Raw genomic sequence first — 22,372 nt, 5'->3', positions numbered from 1 at the left:
TTAGGTATCCTTTTTTTTCATATTAATACCTGATCCCTTGTGAGCCCTCTGAAACTGTCGGCCAACAGGGCATCTTGTCCACCTGCACAAACCAGTTTGCTGGCTCTGTGAGAAGTGTGTCAATTTACCAGTTTGAAATGAGTTGTCTTTCCATTTCTTTGAACATATTGTGAGGGGGTGAGCAGAGGAACAGACTTATCTCTAAGCCAGGCATTGCTCTGCACATCTCCGTCATGCGGCATTTCACTAGTTTCCGCTCTAAGCTAGTGGGACTTTTAGTCTCCACATAGGGAAATTTTCCTGCTGCCCTGATTTAGGTCACCACCCATCTTTGGATGTCTCCTGTTTTCACAGTGTGGCAACTAGGAGCAAACACAGCACCCCAGGAAAGCTGCCCCACAACCATCTTTGATTCCATCACAGTTATAAAGAATGGATGTACTCTTCTCCAGCCCATTCCTCATGCAGCCTTCCTCCTTTCCCCACTGCTGCACAGTGAGCAGCACCCATCGGGTAGCTCTACAATGACTTTGGAGCACAGTCTTGAACCCATTGGCACTCTCATCTAAACTGACTAGATGCCAGCTGGTGTATATGGCGGGGAGAAATGCTGAGGTGCTGCTACCTCAGCATACGAACCCCACCACCAAGCAGCCCCAGCCCTTGCACCCACAGCGGTGAAGAAGTGTGCCCCAAAGCCCTGCCAGAATGAGACTCCATGTCACACATGAGGCAGCCTGGTGAGGTACACTGGCAGCTTGCACTGCTCCTAAAACTTGTGCACGAGACAGAGACCCACAGGTGTCTGAGGGCAGTGGAGCGCGTGCCTGCAGCCACATGTAAGTAAGCTCTGCACCTCTCCCTTGCAGACACAGCGAAGACCTCGCGCCTGCACCCAGGGGAGTTTGTTTGAACCAGTGGGTTTGGTTTTGCTGGCAGCATGGAGTGCCATTGTTCTGCCCCATCACACAGCGGTGCCATCGTCCTGCCTGCTCACATGGCAGTGCCAGTGTGCACCAGCACCTTGACTAGCTTAACCACTCATCTGTTGGCTGAAGCTGCCGAATGAATCAGGTCACTTTGCTTACAGGGAAGGTCTGCACGGCAGAAAAGGGCTGCCTTACTCGGCAAACCTCTACGTAATGCAGCAGTGACTCTGCCTGGCACCCATGGAGTTTGCCTATGTCAGAGAAGCTGGTAACCCACATACTAAGAGGGACTTGCCAATACGCACACGTTAGCTCTCACACAAAACCCCTCTTGCTAACTGTCTGGTCACCAGGTGTTCAGCATCACCTTGCAATGAACTGTCAGTAGCCATTTTATCCTTAACCAGAAACTACATGGTAGACAGCCTAAAGGCTCCACTGGATTCAGGAGCCCACAGGCCTGTGGCAAAGCCTGGCTGTCCGCTTCCTCTGGATGAGCCCTGGTCGTTTCAGCACAAGCAGGTGTCCAGAAAATCCAACCAGCCTAGAGGGTGCTGCTGGAACTGGGGCCATGGCAAAGCAGCTGCAGGAACTGCAGTGTCAGGAGTCAGGACTTCCCCTGACGGTGCTGCAGATGACAACTCAGCAAGTTCATTCTGCAGAAACCAGATAACATCAGCACAAGGTGGTGGTTACTGGCAAAGGATCCTGCTCCTGAAGCTTCATCTGAGACATGACAGGCTGCAGTGAAACCGCGCTGTTACACAGACCCAAACTCTACTCTTGCTAAGACCCACGTGGGCTTCTGGAAGTAACTTCTTGCTGGTATTTCCTAGGAGCTCCAGCTCACAGTGCTGAGAGCCAGACCTGGAAAAGCTCATCAGCTTGATAAAACAGGGCCGCAGAGTCCCTTGACCTGGACAGGGATGTGAAGCTGTTGGTCCTACCCACAATGACCCACCTCCTGCCTTGAATTGAGAGTTTTTCTTCCTCTCCAGGAGGTAACCTTTCCCAAAACCCCATGGCACCTTGCTCACACTCTGTGGATGGAGAGCGGGACACAGGGCTGGAGAGAGTAAAGCCATTCCTTTGCTGAGAGCCTCTCTGCACAGAAACATTCAGAATGGCTAACCTATATTAAGCTTGGAAGCAACTGAAGTGCAACAAAGCCTTTGACAGATGCTCTTATTCAGAATTAAAGTGGTCTTGGTACAACTGGGTGCACTCCCTCCCCCTTAGGCAGGCTTTGCCCACAAACTGTGTATCACCATGGGCACTCATACCCACTGCCTGCTCTGCTAATTGAACCACCTGGGCTGGAGTGCACTTGAATCAGTCACTCTGGTTAGAAAAGCCAAGCCAAAGTAAACCCACTTTAACACAGCAGCAGGGCATTTGGTGGAGGGTTTTACACCACCACATTATCCCACTGCTTTAACTAATTCAGATTAACTTCTTGCATGCCCTGACAGACAAACCCAAAGTCTCAGTGACACAAAGCTCTCTCATCCCACAATGACACACTGCATCTGCAGCCAGGCTCTGATCCAAACTCAGCTCCAGGCAATTCCCAAGCTGCAGAGCCCAGGTTTGGCCTGTGCAAGCTGCTCTTTGCCTCCCTGCCAGGGCAGCTCCAGCCCCAGCTCCCCCTTTGCTTTCTCCCCAGTGTGTGTGGTGAGAAGCTGAAATGTGCCTGCGCTGGGCAGGACACCCAGCTGCGTGCAGGCAGAGCCACCAAAGCTGCCGTGGGTGCCAAGGCTCAGGGAGGCATTGCAGGCACTGGCTGTACCTGGAATTAAAACCCAGTCACAGCGGGCGACACAGCCCAAGCTGATAGCTGCTCCGAGGCCTCTGCTCCAGGGGTTCAGCCCTAGAGAAAAGGCAAACCCCAGCCACACTGTCACGGGTGCCAGCCCTTCCCAGCGGCCCTGCCCAGTGAGAGTCAGTGAGACCTCCCAGCTGCAGGAAAGGGCTTTTCCTGGGACAGAAGTGGCAGAGCCACTGACAATGAGTTCCCTGCTGATGGGGCTGGCAGCACCTCTAACAGCACCCACCCTGCCTGCACCCACGTCTCAGCTGGGAAATGCCCCTGGCCACCCCATCAGCCACGCAGTGCGATGAGGCTCATGCCCTTAACCAGGGACAAGTGACTCCCCCCGGCTCTGCCCTGCAGGGCAGTTTCCCCAACCCAGTGGGAGCACAGTGCCTCCAGAGGGGCAGGGGATGCCTACAGTCCCATTCCCACAGCTGGTGCCTGCCTCCCACTGGCTCACCCTCACACTCCAATTGCCAGCAACCAGTCATCACAAATAAGCAAAAAATGCACAAGAACATGGGGAGCTAGGTGATATTTTCAGGCTTGGGGAAGTGGTGGTTGTTTTTTTCTTACTCCTCTGTGATCATCCTGGCAGTGCAGGAGTTTTCCCTGGCTCCAGTCCTGCTGCCCAGCCACGAGCTGTGCCAATGCCAGCACCGCAGTCTGGTACCCATGGTGATCAAAGCAGTTTCCGTGTCTCTTGGTAAATATCAAGGCTGGGGATTTTTGGGGCTTGTTTTCCAGCAAGTTGAGTAGAAGAACCAATAAGGACAAAGATAAATTAATACCTGCTGCCCTTGGCTCAAAATGAAACAAGAGAGGCAGGTCACTCGCAAAGGTTAGTTAACACTGCTTGCCACAGTGTCATGGAGTCGCCCTCAGGCCCTGCTGAAAAGGGCCCAGGAGGCAGTTTTTCAAGCACAAAGTGAGAACGATACTATGAAAAACTGCAAAGTAATGGCCTCCAAACATCCTTTGGCTGCGGCCAGCTATGGGCCAGGGGAAGCTGGATGACCTTGGCAGCACAAATGGGCTGGCACTTGCAGGAGGGCAGGTGCAGCAGGTGAGGAGAAGGTGAGGAAAGGAAGGGAGCTATGACCAATCTTTGGGTAGCATGATGGGCTGCTCAACCATATCGGGATGACCTGGTTGCAAGAGAGAAAGGTGAAGAGATGGCAAAACTGGGTGGGGAAACTGGGTTCCTACTGCCCACAGACCCTGCAACTTGCCAGGAGCCCAGTGAGAAGAAGAGAGTCAGACATGCAGCGTGGAGCACTCACACCAACCTACGGTAGCTGGACCCCCAGCCTATCACCCTAATGCTGTCTCAGGTCTGGTGCTTTGGGGCAAAGTGACGCCTACCTTTGCTTGGAGGAGAAGCAGTGAGAGTGGCTTTGTAGAGAGAACTGGGGGTAGTATGCGAAGGACACGAGGGAACTGGGACAGGCATCTAAGTAATGTAAGTGCAATGAGGCTCATCTGCTTGGGCTTCAGGAAAAATGTGGTGCCCTGGGGAAAGCTCCTGCCTGAATTTGTGAGTATAGGAAGGAGCACAAGGGTTATGACCTGAAAGTGGGTCTCAAAACAGGAGACGGGCATGTGCTGGAAGGGAGCTGCTGGCAACCTGGGTATTACTGCTTGGTGGTCCTGGTTGTCGAGCCACCTCAGGTATCTTGCAAGCAGAGGTACCTGCGGGTGAAATGGCCACGAAGCACCAGCAATGCTGAGCAAGCTCATGTCTCTGACAAGAACCATCTGACACTGTGGAACAGCACAACGAACCACAGAATCACAGAAAAGTTTGGGTTGGGTGGGACTCCCCAGCCGTTGGCAGAGCCATCTCTCACTAGATGAGGTTGCTCAAAGCCCCATCCATTCACACTTTGAACACCTCCAGGGATAGGGCATCCACAACTTCTCTGCACAGCCTGTTCCAGTGTTTTACAACCCTCATTGTAAGAAGTTTCTTCCTTACAACCAATCTAAATCTACCCTCTTTCAGTTTGAAACTGTTGCCCTTCGTCCTGTCACTACAGGTCCTCGTAGAAGTTTCCTTCCTGTCTTTCTCATAAGCTCCCCTCAGATATTGCAAAGCTACAATAAAGTCTGCTCAGAGCCTTCTCCAGGCTGAACAACTCCAGCTCTCCCAGCCTTTCTTCATAGGAGAGGTGCTCCTGCCTGCTGTCCATTCTCGTGGGTCTCCTCCAGACCCACTGGAACAGGTCCATGTCCTGTGCCAGGACCCTCGGAGTGGAAGCAGAGCTCCAGGAGGGCTCTCACGACGCAGAGGTTACACAAAGCCGACGCTCCGGGACAGGCACCCGGACTCACCCGCTCAGCCGCAGAAGGGCCGGGAGGCAGCCTGGCTGCTGCCCGGCACCGAGGAGCACCGGGCAGGTCCTGCCGCGGTGCCCCGGCCCCACCGCTCCCGCGGCCGCGCAGCTCCTCCTGCCGGCGGGCCGGGCTCCCGCACCGGCGCGGCTCCCGCCTGCCTCCTGCCTCCGCCTCCTCCTGCGCCGGGGGAGCGCACGGGCTGCCCTGCCGGAGCCCGGAGGGAGGAACGGAGCCGGGGGAGGCAATACCGACCGTGGGGCGGTTTAAAGGGGTCCACGCAAGCAGAGAATGAGGAGAGTACCGTGGCCCCGGGAGGGAGCGGCACGGCAGAGCAGAGGGAAGAGGGAGGAGGGAGCTCGGCCGCAGGTTGCTGGATGCTCCTTGCGCTTCTCTGGTCCCCAGTACGTGAGCACTGCAGCCGCCCAGCCATGGTCTCACGAAAACCTAGCTCCAACCATCTCGTGTGCAGCTTTCTGTGAGCACAAGCGAGCCTCAGGCAGGACCAGCCAGTGAGTGAGATGAGCTTTGCGTGCCAGTAGCTGCAGTAGGGCTGCGGTCCTCCAGGCTCCTGTGCCAGCTGCCAGCAACTGCGGAAATCACCTAAAACCAGCTACGAGAGGATCCACAGGGTGGGTGGTGGGTGGGTGTCTGCACCCATCGGGACTAGGGATTCAGCCTGACGACTGGCTGGACTGAGGGACATGGGCTGGTAGCAGCCTCATGTTGATCAGGCCATCAGCTCCAGCACTGCTGGCACCAAGCCATGTTCCAGAAGAACATGATACCATCATCTCTCTTCTTGCACCCAGCACAGGATGTGTGGGTGTGGGATGACCAGGAGGTGGCTGCCTGACCTTTGAGAAGTGTCCCTTGTGTTTTCCAAGCAAATTCACAGTACCAGCCCTTGCACAAAGGGAACTCAGGTGGGAGGACATTGCCACAGGTACAACCATTACTCTTTGGGTTTGGGAAAACTGTTCTGGCATGGACCAACATGGGCTGTGCCTGCAATGTGCCCACTGCTCCTGCCCATGCCCAGGAGATACCACTGTAATGCACCACGCTGAGAGGTGTCCAGCAAAACCATCTGTCCTGCAGCAATATTCATAACTCTGCTAAGGAGTGGCTGGAGAGGACACATGGTACCAGAGTCAGGAACATCAAACAGCCCATCTCCTACAGGGACCAGGAGGGGTTTTCAGCCCCAGGCTGTGCAGAGATGAAATCTTTTCCATTCAACACTCACAAGCTGTGGCTTACAGGGCAGAGGCCCAAACCCTCTGCTTTAATTTAATTGGGTCACAGCCTAACCAAGTACCCCAAACAGAAATGCCCTAAACTGAGTTGTAAACCCCTTGGTACTGATCAGAATGGAGCAAAAGGCTGGCTGAAGTATATACAGGAGACCGGGCAAAAACCTTTCTGAGCACTGCCACAGCTCAGGGAGCTCCTGCCTGAGCCTTGGCCAGAGTAGCTGAGTATTAAATCAATGTAGATCCAACACTCTGCTGCTGCTGCCTTTGCTAGCTGCTTCCAGCCAAATTAGATTGAAAAGGCAACTTATATTTCTCTCTCAAGCCAACTGTTTCCATAGCAGGAAGTTTTACTGGAGTGTGGCCACTTGCCAGAGAGGGGCCATCACATGCACCCATGGCACTGCCAGTGCTGCTCGAAGGTGTATGGCAGGTGCCTGAGAGTCCTCCCATGTGGACGTGAGTGCACAGGCTCTCCATGTGAGCAAACCCTGTGGCTGGACCATCTGATGTCTCACAGGGAGCTCCTGCTGACCACCAAAGAGGAAACGGATACTTGCAGGAGCCTGGAAATTCATTACCATGTACTCCCTGCAGAGGGAAATAAAGTCCTGAAGAGAGAAGCAGGCCCAGAAAAGGCTATGTGTCCTCTGAGAAGAGCTGGATGAGAGGCATGGAGTTTCTCAGAAGTATGAAGATTGGCTCCTGACAGCACCTGAGAAATGAGCCAGGTCTGAGCCACTGCTGCAGGGTCTGGGCAGAAGGAAGCACAGAGGGACAGCTGCCCAGCTTCAAGGCCTGCATGGCAGGTGGTGGCAGCCTGGCCAGGCAACACTTTTCTCCACCAGTTTTGTTTCAGATCCTGTTCTTGCACATCCCTCTAGAGCACCTCAGTCAACAAGCCCTCCCAAGGCAAAATCATTACCTGTAGCAGATCCAACATGCTTCAAACTAAATAAGGCAGGTAGCAGAATTTTGGGAGGTCCCAAAGACAGAAGTTATGGAAAGAGAAGGTAAATCCAGGAAGAAAGTATGAGACAGGGAAAGGACTAATCACAGATGTCCCTGGAGCTGTTCTTACTTTTAGGTCAAGTTCATCCTCTCCTCTCCTCAACACTGCTTCAGTGCCCCTGGCTGGAGTGTGCATTTGTACCAGATGCTGAAAGCTTCTTTCACTCGCAGTTTGCATCAAAATAGCCTCACCCACACTGGTAATGGGTAGGACACCAACTGGGAGAAGACTGGGTGCACCACTGCTCCTCTGAGACAACCCTCAGTGGTGCCCATGGGTGAGATGGGGTCTGCCCCAGTCCAGACCAAGGCACCTTCACACTGCCTTCATGTCTAAGAGACAAAAACACAGCAATCATGTCAGGGCTTGGTTATTCATAAGAGGATGCTAACTCTTTCCGTCCTAGGATCTGAAGAACACCTGACATTATCTCCCCAACATCCACAGCCCTGTCCTCAGCACTGGCCAAAGCCCGGGGCAAGCTTTAGGAGACTTCCCTGCATGTCAGTTAGAGGAAAGGCTAGGACTCAGGAGAAACCCAAAGGAACTGTTCCCCACCTCCTTCCATGAAAGAATCACCACCACAAGGACATTGTGCCAGCTCCCACATCTCTTTCTCATCCCTGAAATGAGTTCAAGAACTTGTATTCAGGTCTGAAACAAAAAGGATCAGTTAAGGATGAGATGGTCTCCCCCTCTCACACATCTGCCTTTCCACCCAGCAAGCCCTGCCCTGCTGCCCTCTCCAGTGCTGCACTGAGCTACTTCTTGCTTGACAATGATCAGAGCTGCCCCCGAGGTTTCTAGCTTCTGCAACGTGAATTCCCCTGGCCCATTACTGCTCACACAGAGAATCACTAAAAACAGGTCTGGGATCAGCTCCACCGTCCCACTCAGGCAGGAACACACCTGGCACAGTCAGACCTAGCTCATGCTGCCACAGTGCTGAGCTCCAGCCAGAGCCCACAATGGCCTGGCCTGGACAGAGCACAGGAGGACGGTGTACGTAAAGGTAACATTTACTAGGAGATACAGAACTGAGTATTATGAAGGACATACATGGATGAAGAGGGTAGCAACACCACTGCAGAGGGCAGCTTGGACCCCCTTCCCAGCCTCCCAGGGAAGGAGCCAGACACTACCAGACAAGTAACACAATGGAGATAACTGTGGCATATGCATTTGTAACAAACAGACCATCATAACATACATTTCTATGGGATCACATCTAGTGATTATATAAATCCATATAGAGATCGCTGTATAAAAACTTTGTAAAAAATACTTTTAAAAAAGTGTAAAAATGTGCATTCAAAAGCACGGCCGACATGGACAGCTGGGCTGTAAACATTATACTGAGAGTGTGCTTGTGGGGGGCGCCTGCGCCACCAAGCCCCAACAGGCCTGCCCACCAGACAGGGCTGCATCAAGTGTTTGCGATTCTTGGGTTCAGGTTTCCCTCGGGAGCGTGTGCCAGGAGCGGTGGCAGCCTCTGGGCAGGGTGACAGCAGGGACCGAACGGCCACCACTCCCCTGCCTGCAGCCCCTGCTCCCCAGGGGGTGTGTGGTCCTTGCGGGACGTGCTGCAGTGTCGTGGGTCCCTGGGGCCGCGAGCAGGCTGAAGGGCCGTGGTGAGGTATCACAGAGAGGTTGCCCTCACCGGTGCCACTAGCCCTGCTCCCGGGTTCAGCGTCAGAGTACATGGTTGACAGGTTCCTGATCTTCTCTGTTCCCATATTTGCTTGGTCCATAGTTCCCAAGGAAGACCACTGGGTCCTGGTTGCACCAGGCCTGGGTGCACAGTTCTTCATACAATACATACATTAAAGACCCTGGAAGACCCTGCGTCACCACTGTCTCCTCCTCCTGGCCCCAATGCCACCTTCACTTCTTCTCTAGCTGCTCCAGCAGCGGGTTGGCTTCGCTCTCAGGCGTCTTGACACTGTCTGTCCGCACAATGCAGGTGGGACGGTGCCGGTTCAGCATCAGGATCAGCTGCTGCCTCTCCTGTTTCAGCTCTTCTATCTGGGCCTTCAGCTCAGCATTCATGAGCTCCAGACGCTCAGACTCCTAGTAGGACACAAACACAACTGCATGTGACTTTACTCCAGCAGGACAAGATACAAGGAGAAACAATTTGGCCAACGAGCTGGGTCCGCTCAGTGTCGCCCCTTGGCCCCTGCAGCACAGGAGCAGCCTGAAGACCTGCCAAGGCACCAGGTCCCTCCAGGCAGTTCATCCCCAGCCCCACTGGCATTACCTAGTGCCAGTGCAAGGAAATACACAGCCATGTCCTAGGACAGGTCTCTGTTGCGCCACAGGAATAACCCTGCCTGGCTCCTTCTCATGGTCTGGAAGGGTGTTTGGAAACAAACCCGTATTCAAGTTTTCACCCCCTATCTGCAAGTATCTGCCCTTGTGAAATGGCTCCTTGTCCCCTGCTGTGTGATTTGCCCATGTCCCATTACCCCTTGCAGAAAAGCAGCAAGGTGCTATCAGAGTTTTTCTGCCTTGCAGTCAGGGGTGAAAAGGCATCTGGCCTCTGAATGGGGAAATCTTCAGGAATTTGGGCAAGGGGCCAGTACACTGTTGGCCCCCGTCCTGTGCCACATTCCCATGGGTGCTCCTGCCACAGCACTGGGCAGGGACACTATAAGCCCTCTCTCCCTCAAGCCCAGAGCCCACCTCCAGCCCTCTCCATCTTCAGTACCATGAGCCCAGGGATGCCCATGAGCTATTCCTGGGCATGCACATGGCCACCACCTTCACAGCCTCGTGAAAAAGGGGGTCAACAGGCCCATATTTTCCCAGATAAGGTCACAGGAGCAAGCGGAGCCAGACGGGCAGTTCAGGAGGGAGTGCTGCCCGCAGCTGGGGCACCTTTCTAGAGATGTGCCCCTGCCAAGGTTCCTGCTGTACCCTGGGATGGGCCAAGGGCACCCACCCGCTGCAGGAACTCTGTCCTCTCCTTCTTCTTGTTACGACATCGTGCTGCTGCTACTTTGTTTTTCTCCCGGCGCCTTTTCCTCCTCTCCTCTTCCTCATCCAGCTGAAACGAGATGGAGAAGCCCAGGTCAGAGCCAGCAGGTGCGGGGCAGGGCAGGAGGTAGGGGTGAACACCCGGCAGTCTCATCCATGGCAGGGCAAGGAGCGGGGTGGCAGCCACCCGTGCCAGTGGCCACCAGTGATGTAGACTAATCCTCGTCAGAAACCAGGAGTGCTGCTGCCACAGCCTCTAACTCCACTCTGTAGGGACACAGGGAGACAGACCAGTGCAGTACCCACAGCTGGGGACCCAGCTGGCAGGGGACAGACAACTCTTTGCAGGGCTGCTCCCTCCCTGAGAGACAGCAGAGACAAGGGGAACAGAGCCCTGTCCTGCAAAGATGGGCACAGTTTGTCACCCAGACATCTGCCAGGAGAGCTCTGTGAGCACAGTCACAGAATCACAGAATCACAGAATTGGCTAGGTTGGAAAAGACCTCAGAGATCATCAAGTCCAACCCTTGGTCCAACTTCAGCCCATTTACTAGATCATGGCACTAAGAGCCATGTCCAATCTCAGTTTAAAAACCTCCAGGGACGGTGAGTCCACCACCTCCCTAGGCAGGCCATTCCAATGCCTGATCACTCTTTCCGTAAAGAACTTCTTCCTAATATCCAGCCTAAACTTCCCCTGGCAGAGTTTAAGCCCATGTCCCCTTGTCCTATTGCTAACTGCCTGGGAGAAGAGACCAGTTCCCACCTGACTATAACTTCCCTTCAGGTAGTTATAGAGAGCAATGAGGTCACCTCTAAGCCTCCTCCTCTCCAGGCTGAACAACCCCAGCTCCCTCAGCCTCTCACCATAGGTCATGTGCTCAAGTCCCTTCACCAGTCTTGTTGCTCTTCTCTGGACCCGCTCCAGCACCTCATTCAAAGCATCAAACAAGCAGCCAAGGGCAAGAGGCAGAAAAACCTGAAAGATCCCCCAGCTATGCCAGGCTGTTCCCCATCTTCCAGTATGTGGGACTGAATGCTGCAGCTCCAGGGCTGGCTGAGACACAGGGCCACCACAGTGACGCAGGGATGGGTCCTGGCATCCCCTGTAAAGAAGCAGGACATGGCAGTGCCTGCACTGTTCACCATAACTCAGTTGTTCTGTGCTGACTCAAACCACACAGGCCAGGCCAATAAGCCCTACGGGTTGGAAACCCATAATCAAAGTATTTAGGGATATTTACTACAAAGCCTGTGTAAATGGCCTATGGCATGCTTATATTCGAGAATCCAAACCAGCTCCTTCAAGGAAAATCTGCGTGCTAGAAAGCCCTGCGAAGTCAGCATCCAGGTTACACTTTGTAGCATAGCAAGAGAAGAAAAGGTCCCTGGTGCCTTCATCCACATTTGGTCTGGGACTCCAAAATTTGAGATGTCAGACTCAACTGCCTCGTTCCTATCAACGGATAGTACACAGCTTTTCAAATGCAGTGGCAGCACATTTGCCTTACAAGCACTTCCACAGCCTATTTGCACCTTCTCTAAGGGCAGCTCCAGCCTGAGAAAGCAGCTGCATCCTTCCCTTCCCCAAGTCAGTGTGGTTCAGGGGTGCATCTCCCAGAAGAGCCTCTTGCAGCACACACCATCTGAACAACCTTGTTGCTCTTGCACCTGGGCTTAGTCACCGCAAAAGGAAAGTCAGAGATTCTCAATGTTGAGGCCACAAATCGTGGCAGGAGTGGGGGGCCACCAGATCACCCCATGCATAGGTACACTGGTGGTGCCTGCAGGAAACAAAAGCTGCAGATGCCATCATCCACAGCAAACTGTGCACGCCGCTAACATTCTCGGGGTCCAAAGCCCACTAATCAAACATCTCAATGTGACGTGCAAAGAAGGCATGAAACACTGACTCAGCAGAGTTAAGATGAAGGGGTACCTTAAATAAGCTGTATGTGCAATATGCAGCACATAGCATGCTTTAGAAGACAACGTCCAAGTTTTGTAGCACTAATGGCTTTTACATCTTCTCTACATTACTTCCCAAGCATTATACCAAAGCTACTATTTTAGATGGGGCTACAAACATTAAGCAAAGTCAGCACAAGCTATGCACAGACTTCCATAATGCTGGACTGCCACCATTCCTTTGCCAAGTCAGTGACATGGGGCATCATGCACCACATTTGGGAGAACCAGGATGGCAACTGCACTGATGCCCCCAAGTGCAATGAGAAATGGCCAGCTCTCACTACACCCATGCAACTCAGGGGTGGCAGGAATTAGCAAAAGTGACCAGGAAGGCTCTCACTCCATGGTCTGCTGCCTTTTTCCTCCCAGCAGGACCGGAATACTCCACAGAAAGGCACAAATGAGGTGGGCATCAGGGTAGCCACCATTTCCCTCTGCACATCTACCAACCACACATTTATCCTTAGATAGCCTCTCAGCTTTTTAGTTCAAGGATTATTAGGAGGGTGTAGAGAGGGGATGTGCTCACAGCTCCAAAGCTCAAGAAACACCCCCCAAACTTTCCTGCAAAGTACATCTTGGGTTGTAACAGGAACTGGAAGAGCAAACAGTGACCACACAAGCCTCACAGTTTCCCTGGGAACTGCCCAAAATATTTTTATGCCCTGTTGCTCCATTCAGTGAGGATCAAAGAATAAGTGACATTTCCCTGTCCCCTGAAGCTTGCCCTCTACACCACAGAAGGCCCAGCAAAGGGCCATGTCCTTTAGATGGGGTACAGATACTCAAGGACAGTGGCTTAGCAGAGACAGTGGCAGCTTGAACTCTTGACTCTGCTTTTTGACCGCAGCTCCTGTAACTTCAAGAAAGAAGGTTTCCCCCTCTCCACTTCTGCTTGATTTCAGTTCAAAAAGGTGATGTGGCCCTGGTGCTGCGGTTTAGGACTCTGCTCAGAGGCACAAGGGACAGCAATGGTGTATTACCCCAGAGCATGATTCAGCAGTGGATCTCCAGGAGAGCCCTGTGGGTAGAAGGTTTGGGGATGCCTCCTGAATTGCTTCAGTCAGCAGCATCAGGGACAGAGGTGATCATCAGCCTGAGGGGCAGGGCTCTGTCCCAGAGGGGGCACCCTAGGCATCTCTTGATGGCATAGGAGCCCAGCAGCACCTGTCTCCAGCTGCCCCAAGAGAAGGCAGCCTGCCCAGTGGGGCTGTCCACCGCCCCGCGAGGAAGCCAGCACCCACTAGGTGGGATTTGTGCACACATCCAGGGACAAAAACGCCAGTGCCAGGAGATGCTGGTGCCCCCACCACAGCAGAGAAAGCTCACGGGGAGCAGACTGCCTTCACAGGCACCACACAGAGCATGGTATGTCGGTACCCAGTGTCCCCACACTCTGGCTCCCCAAGAGAGGACAGCAGCTGCAGGATGCATTGCAAAATTATGCGTGGGCAGCTTCTTGGCTACTCATTGGATAAGCAGCTACTGCTTCACCTCCCCCAGGCTTTCACTGCAAAGCCTGTGCCAAGGGGAGCTCCATTTGCTGTCCTCAACTCCTCAGCTTCACAGGTCACACAGGGGAGGACTGGCTGCAGGGAAAGCGGCCATGTGGGGGCTGCCAGTGGATTTCCCCTTATCTTTCCTCCACATGGGAGTCTCATCAACTGGCCCAGAGGACACCCAGCACTTCCAGTACCTGCTGCAGGGCACAGCTGCCCTGTCCCTGTTACAGATGCTGGCGAGACCATATCCCCAGACGCACTGAGCAAAAGCAGCTGTTGCAGGGACAGCTCAGAGGTGACTGAGACACCCCAGGAAAGGAGTTGTGTCCAGGGAGACAGCACAGCTACAGACTCCCTCTTTCTTCCTCAACCCGTGAAGTAAGGTGGATATTGCACCCTGTTTGCTGCATGATACCCAGGCCAAGAGTTTGGGACAGCATTTGGCTTCAGCTGGCCAACCCCACAATTGCTTTTCCCATAGAGGGACCAAATCCATTAGCATCCACCAGGCCATTCTGATGGCCTCCCACAGCATCCTGGCCTCAGGTCCTGCCATTGCGGACCTGCCCAGTCCTTCCCCAGGTGAGCTCCATGGGATGCTGCACAAGCTGACCAGACACTCTCTTGGGCACAGAGCTCTTGTGCAAGGTGATCAGACAGACTCCACAGTACCAGTTCTCCCCACAGGAGTCCACTGCAAGGGGCTGGAGGGAAGGAACAGGCACCCTCTGTGCAGGTGGGCTTGGGTGATGCTGAGCTTTGCTATTAGAGTTGGGCCAAACCAAGTGTCAGCATCATTTGGAGAGTGGGCTGCTCCCTGGAACTGATATTTTACCCCCTTCGGCTCACAGCTCATCACAGGCAGCTTTTCACATCATCTGGCACCTCCTTGCTAACACCTCCAGAGAACGCACATCACCCCATCCTCACACAGCATCATCTGAGCTATCCTCACACAGGAGCAAATCCACTGCTCAGAAGAGTTGTTATCAGACCTTCTGACAGCAGCCTCACCAATGTGGGGCCTCTATACTCAATGGGTTCCCAGCTCTGTCTGCAGGCAGTGGGAGCTGAAACACTCACCACCAGTACAGCAAGGCTTAAGGAGTCCAAGACTGGACAACCAAACATGAGACAATGACACAAGGAAAATGCTGTGCACCTCCCACATTCCTGCAGCCTGGTTCTGACGTACCGAGCAGAAGCTGCCCATCTTCCCTGTCCCAGGAGCCCTGTGGTGAAGCCAGGCCCCCAGAGCAGCAGGGCAGGGGCAGCCCCAGCCAGCAGTGCCTGCAGCACAAGCGGAGTCACCGCTGCGGCTCAGCACCACTCACCCACTCTCCCTGTCCCTGTGGGAAGGCAATGCCAATGCCAGCAGTACCAAGGGCTGACTGGCACTGGAGATGGGATGAAAGCATTGCGTAAGCCCTCTGATGGGCTGTGTGGATTCTCCTTTGGGTGCGTGCACCAACCCAGGGACACACTGGCTGTGTGAAACCCTGCTCCAGAGGTAGAGTCTGAGTTCAGCCAGCTGTCAACAGCTGCATAGGACTGGTCAGGTATGGGACACCAAGGCCACCACTCCCAGCCCACACCACAGACACTGAAATTCAGGCACGGGGAAGAGTCAGCTGGTGGAGCAGCTTCCAACACACATGCACATCACCGAACGGGCAACATGACATGCTTATAAAACACACTGCTGGCCACCCTGGCAGGAAACCCAAGCACAGGCAGGAGAGAAGCCCAGGCAGGTGCAAGCAGCAGCCCTGCGGGGCCATCTGCAGCCAGCAGCCCCCAAGACTCACCTCACTTTTCACAGGCTGGGGTCTCTTCCCAAGCTTGACCTCCAGGAAGTGGAGCGGTGAGATCATGGCCCCAATGTTGCGGATGTCAGCGTACTTCAGCTCCTCAGCGGTCAGGGCTGTGCCAGGCAGTCCCGTCAAGGGGCCGAGCCCAGGCAGTGCGCCAGCCGTCAGGGACGGGTCGGGGATCTGCCCAGGCATCATAGCAGGGGAAACAGCTTTGTAGGCTGGAGGGAAAGTGAGACACAGCCCATTACAACCCAGCTACGTGGCCTCACAACACAGCACAAACCAAATTAATGCTACAGTCCCATCACATAAGAGGGTGTGAACCAGGAAAAGCAGACGCTCTTCACCAGGGATGGAAAAGGCAAGGACTAAGCAGAACCTGGGTGACAGAAATCAAAATATATGAATCCTGCTAGGAAGGATAAGCTACTGGTGTGAAGATCAGGAAGGGAAGAGCCAAAGCAACAGCAGAACAGGAGCTGGCTGCAATGGCAGTGATGTGGTGGTACTCATTTTAGTACACCTCTCTCTGGAGTGCAGAAGATCAAGGTTTGCTCTTCATAATGTGTAGGTTATTAGGACAAGAAGAAAATGGCACAAAGAGGACTATAATATGTCTTAGGCCAGTTTTCTTCTGGGCAGGCTCTACATGGGCTGGGATGTGGTACATGGGGACCAGGGATAAAACCACAGAAGAAAAAGCTGCCACTGAGTAAGCATCTCCCAGCACAGATATGAGGAAGTGAAGGCTGGAGTGGATGGGAAATGGAGCAAGGTGCAAAAGGCTTCTTCTCTTAGGAAGGAAAAAACATTGCAGCACAAGTAAGAATAGGATTCAGACAAGCTTTGGCAAGTTACTTGTAGGCAGAAGAAAGTGAGTTACCAGGAAATATGAAGAAGAAGTTGTTAAGAGCTAAAGAAATAAAATTACACCTAAAATGGAAAGACCATAGAGCTGGAGCTGTTATATCAGCCAAAAAGCAAAGGGAGCGGGTGGCTGTTGGCTACAACACAAGTACATCCCTGCTTGTGTAACTGGCCGGGGACACTCACAAGTGACCCAGTTACAACATGCAGAGTCAACTTCTGTCCACACAGCAACCATTCTTCCACCCCCTCAACTCACCCACGTGTCCCAGTGTCATGCACTGCTCTCTCTGCTCTGCCCAGCTGGACTGGTCCCAGCACACTCCGGGAGCCTCCAGACATCCATCCCACCCAGCTCTCGTACCAGGAGGCACCCACGTGGTGGTGAAAGGGACCAGCGATGTCAGGAGAGAGCAACAGGCTAAAGCAGTGAACCCAAAATCTCATGGAGCAGCTTCCCACAACCACTAGAGCCAGTCACAAGGCAAGGATTCTATGGACAATTGAGCAAACTCATGGAAGACAGATCCACAAAGGACCATCAGTCACATTAGTCTGCTGGAAGCTCTGACAGCATTGACTCCCAGAGCAAGGAAGTGCATTAAAAGAGGGATAACATGCACTTGTGCTATTCTTTCCAAAGCATCCACTCTCAGCCACTGAGAGACCAGGTTACAGGCACTGCAGACTTTTGGTCCAGGCAGTGCGTGCTAAGCAGAGGCACACACACATTGTCAAGCCAGCTGACACAGTTGCTCAGCCCTCACCTCGGGTGACAAATCTATGTCAGCACCAGGCTGAAAACTTGAGTAGAGCTGCATCTGAGATAGGACTGCTCGATCACAGTCACAGAACAGTTGAGGTGGGGAGGGACCTCTGGAGATCATTTGGTCCAACCCCCTGCTCAAGCAGGGTCAGCAGGAACAGATTAAACAGGGTTAATCATGACAAACAGAGAAGTTAAGGATTTATTTGCACTGGCACATCTCTTTACCCAGGAGATTATCTGGTGTATTTGTTAATGTGAAGGAACGGGAGATGAGCAGCAGAACGGAAGGAAAGCCAATCATTCAGGTTAGTCAAAGGTAGAGAGGCTAATGCAATCTCCACAGCTCCCAGCACAGGTTCTGTACAAGCTATACCAGCACGACAGACAAGGGGATTTGCATCGGAGAGCACCCCTAAGTATGCAGTATGCTGTGAGCTGTCATATGCTCTAATCTGCTGCTGAAGAGGTCCAAGTGTCAACATGAGATGTACCCTGGCAGAGTTCACTCAGCAGCCAGCAAGACCATGACTGTAAAGAGGTGGCGAGCAGGAATCAAGCCCTCTGCTCCAATCGTTTTTCAGGAGGAGAGAGCAGAAAAGGGAGAGCAACCAGTGCTCAGCAGTGCTGGTGTGCGAAGGGGAGGAAGCTGGGCCCAGGGGAGGTGATCTGCACAAGGACATTAAAGCCTGAAAAACAGAAGATGGGAAAAATAGGAGAGAAAAGTAACTTCTGAAGCGAAGTGATACTGCCTGATGAAATAGACTCCAGCCCATTTGGTGACAATAGAGAAAGAGAAAATACTTCATAATGACACTTGACTTCAGAAAAGATGCACTTCAGCTCCTTGAGACTGCAAGGACCTAAACTGATCCAAAGTATTAATTCTTCCATAGTGATCTCTAAACCAGACAGCTGTAATTCCACGTCTGCAGTGATTGCCTTGTACAGTGTCAGGAGATGCCCCCTCACAGGGTGACGTCAGGCACAGGTTGGAGTGAAGGAGCTGGCCCAGTACCTAACACACTAAAAAACTTATCCTGGATCCAGCAACTGCACTGCCAAAGCCCACATCACACCTGCATCAGTGTAAATTAAATCTAAAGCTGTTCAAACCGGAGTCACCTGGAAGAACATGAGCCTGCACATTAACATGAGCTGAGAACTAGGTGGGAAGGGGGAAAGTGACTTCTACAAGCAAGATCTTGCTCAAGGGGCAGGAAGCTCAGGAGCACACTGAGAACTGCCAAGAGTCAAGCTGTGTTAGACCTTGGAGAGGAACGTAAAACCATTCCCAGCAGGGCTATAACCACGGAAATAAGAAGGGAACACTGAGAGATGCTGTCCATCTCTGCAGAGCAAGGGTGCAGTGACAGAGCATCCCACCCAGCCCTTGCTGCCCCTCAGCCCCAGGCACTGTCACTCCCTGTTGATCGGAGGGACCCCCTTGTTCTACACCTTCTGCCTCTTCCTCCCGTAAGAGAGGCTTTCCCTTCATCCCAAGTCCCAGATACTGTCACCTTCTTTTCTAGTTAATGCTAGAGGTAAGAAGTTGTACTCTGATCATGTCAAAAAAACAAGGCATGTAATTCTGTTTAATACTTTGGTCTTCTTCCCAAGACTGTTACCCTGAAAGACACTGAGATGCCTGCTTATAGCTCCAGCGTATTCCTACCATGTTTGCATCATGGAGCAGAAATAATTTTGAAGTTCAAGATCTGAGTTTGACCTTCAAGTTGCAATTTTTCAATAGCCACATCTTGCTCAATGGGGTGAATATGGCTGGTGCCTTGCCAGTTCCTAATTCCTTTCTGGATATTCCCTTGCAGAGTTTGTTATTTGTAAGGCAAATCAACCAACTCATTTCTGTATTCCTTTCCTTTCTAACACAGTGCTTCAGCTGGGATACTTACTAGTTTTTCTTTTTCTTTTCCTAACTGGTTATTAACACAGTCTTTTTTCCTCGGTGCCAGGAAGTCTTTCAATGTCTTCTTACACGAGCTGAGAAACATTGTGTCTTCCGCAAAACCTAGTTTTCTGGTGTCCTGTGGCTGAACCACACAATTCCTGCATTGTATCAACTATGTTTTTTCACATAATGAAGCCAACAGCAAAGCAAGGAGGGGAAGATAATGTGCAGTTTTACATCTGACACTGGGATCTGCATGACACCAGCTGCTCAAGTTTACATTCGCCGTAGCTGTGCCTTCTGTTCTGATGCTATTCATCATTTCATGCCACAACATCAAGATGCTCCAGAGTGAATTAGGAGGCAGAGAAGGCTTTCTTAAAACTTCAGTTCAGTGATGAGCAGCTTGTGTCATTCAACGCTCTCTTCAGCAACTATCCTTACAGCAAAAAACAGGTCAATATGCAACTTCATGGGTCAAAATTCAGTTTGTATTTCCTTAGCTTTGCCTCTACACTCCCATTGTTCTGGTTAAAATTCTGTAATGGAAGACTCGACCTCTTGCCGAAATGTCTGTAAACCCTCCTAATTATTGCTGTCACTTTTGTGTCTTTGCTTTGACACTGTTCTTCTTGTGGTCTTGGTCGAGCTCAGTTATTTAATCAGCAGTCTCATCCTCAAGAAGCTGACAACAGTACAGCTGCCATTGCTCACCTTGGTTTTGCTGCATCGTTCCTATCAGTGATGAGTGTTTCTGTGCTTCATTCCCCAGTTATGTCCTCATGGTCACCATTCTGTGACACTGGTTTATTTCATATTTCTTAAATGCAGTGCCTATTTCTCTTGTTGCTGAGGTCTGTTATCTTCTGGAGCACACAACCAAGCAAGAAGAAGCTTTACTAAGTTGTTACTGTCACATACAATTGCTCAGCTTCCTTGGTGACACTGTCCCTGCATACCCTCCTGTTCTTTCTCCTGCAGTTCCAATCTTCATTTGCCTACATTTGTGTTTTATTTTTTGGTTTGTTGTTTGTTTGTTTGTTTGTTTTTTCCTCCCCCTTCTGACTTTGCTGCTGCTTTTTCTGAGGACTCTTTTTGCTTGCTTGTTTTTTAAAGAGCTGAAGTTTGCACAGCAGTTACGGCATAAATCTGACATGCGTAGGCATAATCCACGTAACCCAGTGTCCCTGGGGGCCTGTACTCCATTTACCAGTCTGTATTCACACCCCTCCTGCCACCTCTTTAGTGCTATTCTTACCCACAGACCAAAACAGGCACAGGAATGCCTACCTGCGTTGAAATCATACATTTATTTCCCTGTGCACAACCTGCCTTAGTTTGTATCCGCTGTTCCCCCAGGACCATCCTATGCATTCCTGATTATCCAGAGGTGCTGTTCGCTTCTTTATAAAGCAAATGCAGTTGCTACTGCTGTGTCAACAGCATCATTGGGCAGAGAGGACCACAACATCCCAAAGTAGGCTCTGACAGTCACACTTCAATTTAAACTGCCTTTACTGTCTTATCTTCGCTGTCAGTTTCCTTGGCAAGAGTGAGGGCTGTTTGCAACTTTATTTTCCATATTGCTGTCTCCTAAATCACAGTTTCTTCCAATATAAGCTATTTTACATGCTCTGACATCTGGAATGGTTGATCCAAGTACCCTTCTGATGCTCAGAGAGCCAGTCTAGCACCTAATATTGCCAGCCAGCAGATTGTGACACTGTACATAGCAGCATGCTTTACTTTTGTCCATGTTAAGTGCTGCACTAAGGCAAAGTCTGTCCTACCAGTCCTTCTCCATGCTGGCTGCAGAACCAAGGCCAGGCTTGCCTGTTGTTCTCTCACTCCAGGCTCGACCTGGGTGCCTGCCATTACTCGTCAGCTGCCATGAATCAGAGCACTGCCAAAGCCTGCAAGCCACCACACAAGCAATCTTCTATCTCTTCATCAGTGTGTAAGCACTTAACATACTATCGCCATTTGTATGTACTGTCTTGGAGTACCTAAGTCACAGCAATTGGCCTTTCATCTGCTCCTGGCCCACAGGTAATACTTCTGCTGTGGAAATCGCAAGTAGTGCTACCATCCATGAGGAACAACTTCTGGTTCCTTAGATTTTACTATGGCTTTATTGTCATTTTTTAAACTTTTTTTTTAGCTCCTGGCTATCAAGTTTGCTCAGCCTGTATGTCATACATTACATCTTTCTAGTTCCTCTGTTGCCAGAAGGATGATTTATATAAAAACCCTTTCCTGACATGCCCAACTTCTCATGCCCCAAGAATGTCACTTCTAAACAAAGGCAGGGCAATTGGCTATCACTCCTTCTCTGAAGCACAGAGCCACTTGCTTTTTTCCATCTGGACTCTTCTGGCTGGGGAGACTGTAGGCTGCTGAGGGTCACTGGAGCCTACAGACCTTCTTCCACTTTGAGGTTCAGCCCCCAGTGAGTGCCAAGTTAAGCACAATGAAGTTGGAGGCAGAAAGCCACTATCCCATAGTCCCAGTGCCACAAGTACCTAGCCACGCATTTACGGTTTTCTTCTGTTGTCTAAAATGCAATGCTCTCCCACTCCCACACAACTGCTGTCTGGTCTGGATACATCTCATAAACCTAGTTTTGAGTAGTGCCTTACAGCAGGTCACCCCATCTCCTGTCTAGCTTTTTCTGGTTTGCATTGCTAAAAGCAGTTAACTTGCAGTGTCAGTGCCAAAGGCCATACTGATCAGTATCAAAGTTATTTGCCCAACCATCAGAACACAGAGGCAGCCAAGCCCTTTGGTTGTAAACAGTCTTTTCAGGTACCCATGCAGTACTGCTGGCAAACATGGACTTGAACAGCCACTCTGCATCCATTCATTCATCTGCTGAACCTGTTGATGTCAAGGAACCCATCACCTGGACTGCACTGAAGAGCTGCAGTGACACACACTGGGATAAAACTGTGCATGCCCTAACATTACTTAGCATTTTACGGTGTCAGGGAGATTCCTCTTTATTTAAAGGCCAGTGTAAGGCACGATCACAGTACGGATTACCAGGTGCACTGAGCTGCAGCATGCCACCTCTGTATGCTAGACACCATAGTGCCTCACCACCTCCACATGCCATCCCAAGAGGGAGAGACAGCTCTTACAACCAGGTGCCCAGTCTGCAGAAAAAAGCATCTGTGCCCTTCACATAGACACCTCCAGCTGCTGCCCTTGCTCTTCCCTC

At 51.8% G+C, this 22,372-nt stretch overlaps 2 protein-coding genes across 3 annotated transcripts in view; both read right to left on the bottom strand.

The window, feature by feature from the left end:
* Positions 1 to 15,687, bottom strand: part of BATF (basic leucine zipper ATF-like transcription factor) — a 28,514-nt gene extending 12,827 nt beyond the window's left edge. Inside the window, exon 1 of the mRNA XM_065839088.2 lies at positions 15,605 to 15,687. The gene's annotated coding sequence lies outside the window, so the exon portion shown is untranslated. The remainder of the gene's footprint in view (positions 1 to 15,604) is intronic.
* The window catches only part of JDP2 (Jun dimerization protein 2), a 55,709-nt gene continuing 41,684 nt past the window's right edge, over positions 8,348 to 22,372 (bottom strand). For both annotated transcript variants that reach the window (XM_071809441.1, XM_065839089.2), the window contains exons 2-4: positions 15,605 to 15,828; positions 10,289 to 10,393; positions 8,348 to 9,414 (exon numbers count right to left, since the gene is read on the bottom strand). In XM_071809441.1, the coding sequence (XP_071665542.1) occupies positions 9,229 to 9,414; positions 10,289 to 10,393; positions 15,605 to 15,805 (492 nt within the window). In that variant the 5' untranslated portion in view covers positions 15,806 to 15,828 and the 3' untranslated portion in view covers positions 8,348 to 9,228. The remainder of the gene's footprint in view (positions 9,415 to 10,288; positions 10,394 to 15,604; positions 15,829 to 22,372) is intronic.

This window comes from Patagioenas fasciata, chromosome 5 (genome assembly GCF_037038585.1).
Source record: "Patagioenas fasciata isolate bPatFas1 chromosome 5, bPatFas1.hap1, whole genome shotgun sequence".
In the NCBI taxonomy this organism is placed as follows: Eukaryota; Metazoa; Chordata; class Aves; order Columbiformes; family Columbidae; genus Patagioenas; species Patagioenas fasciata.
This window is presented reverse-complemented; position numbering and strand designations above follow the sequence as displayed.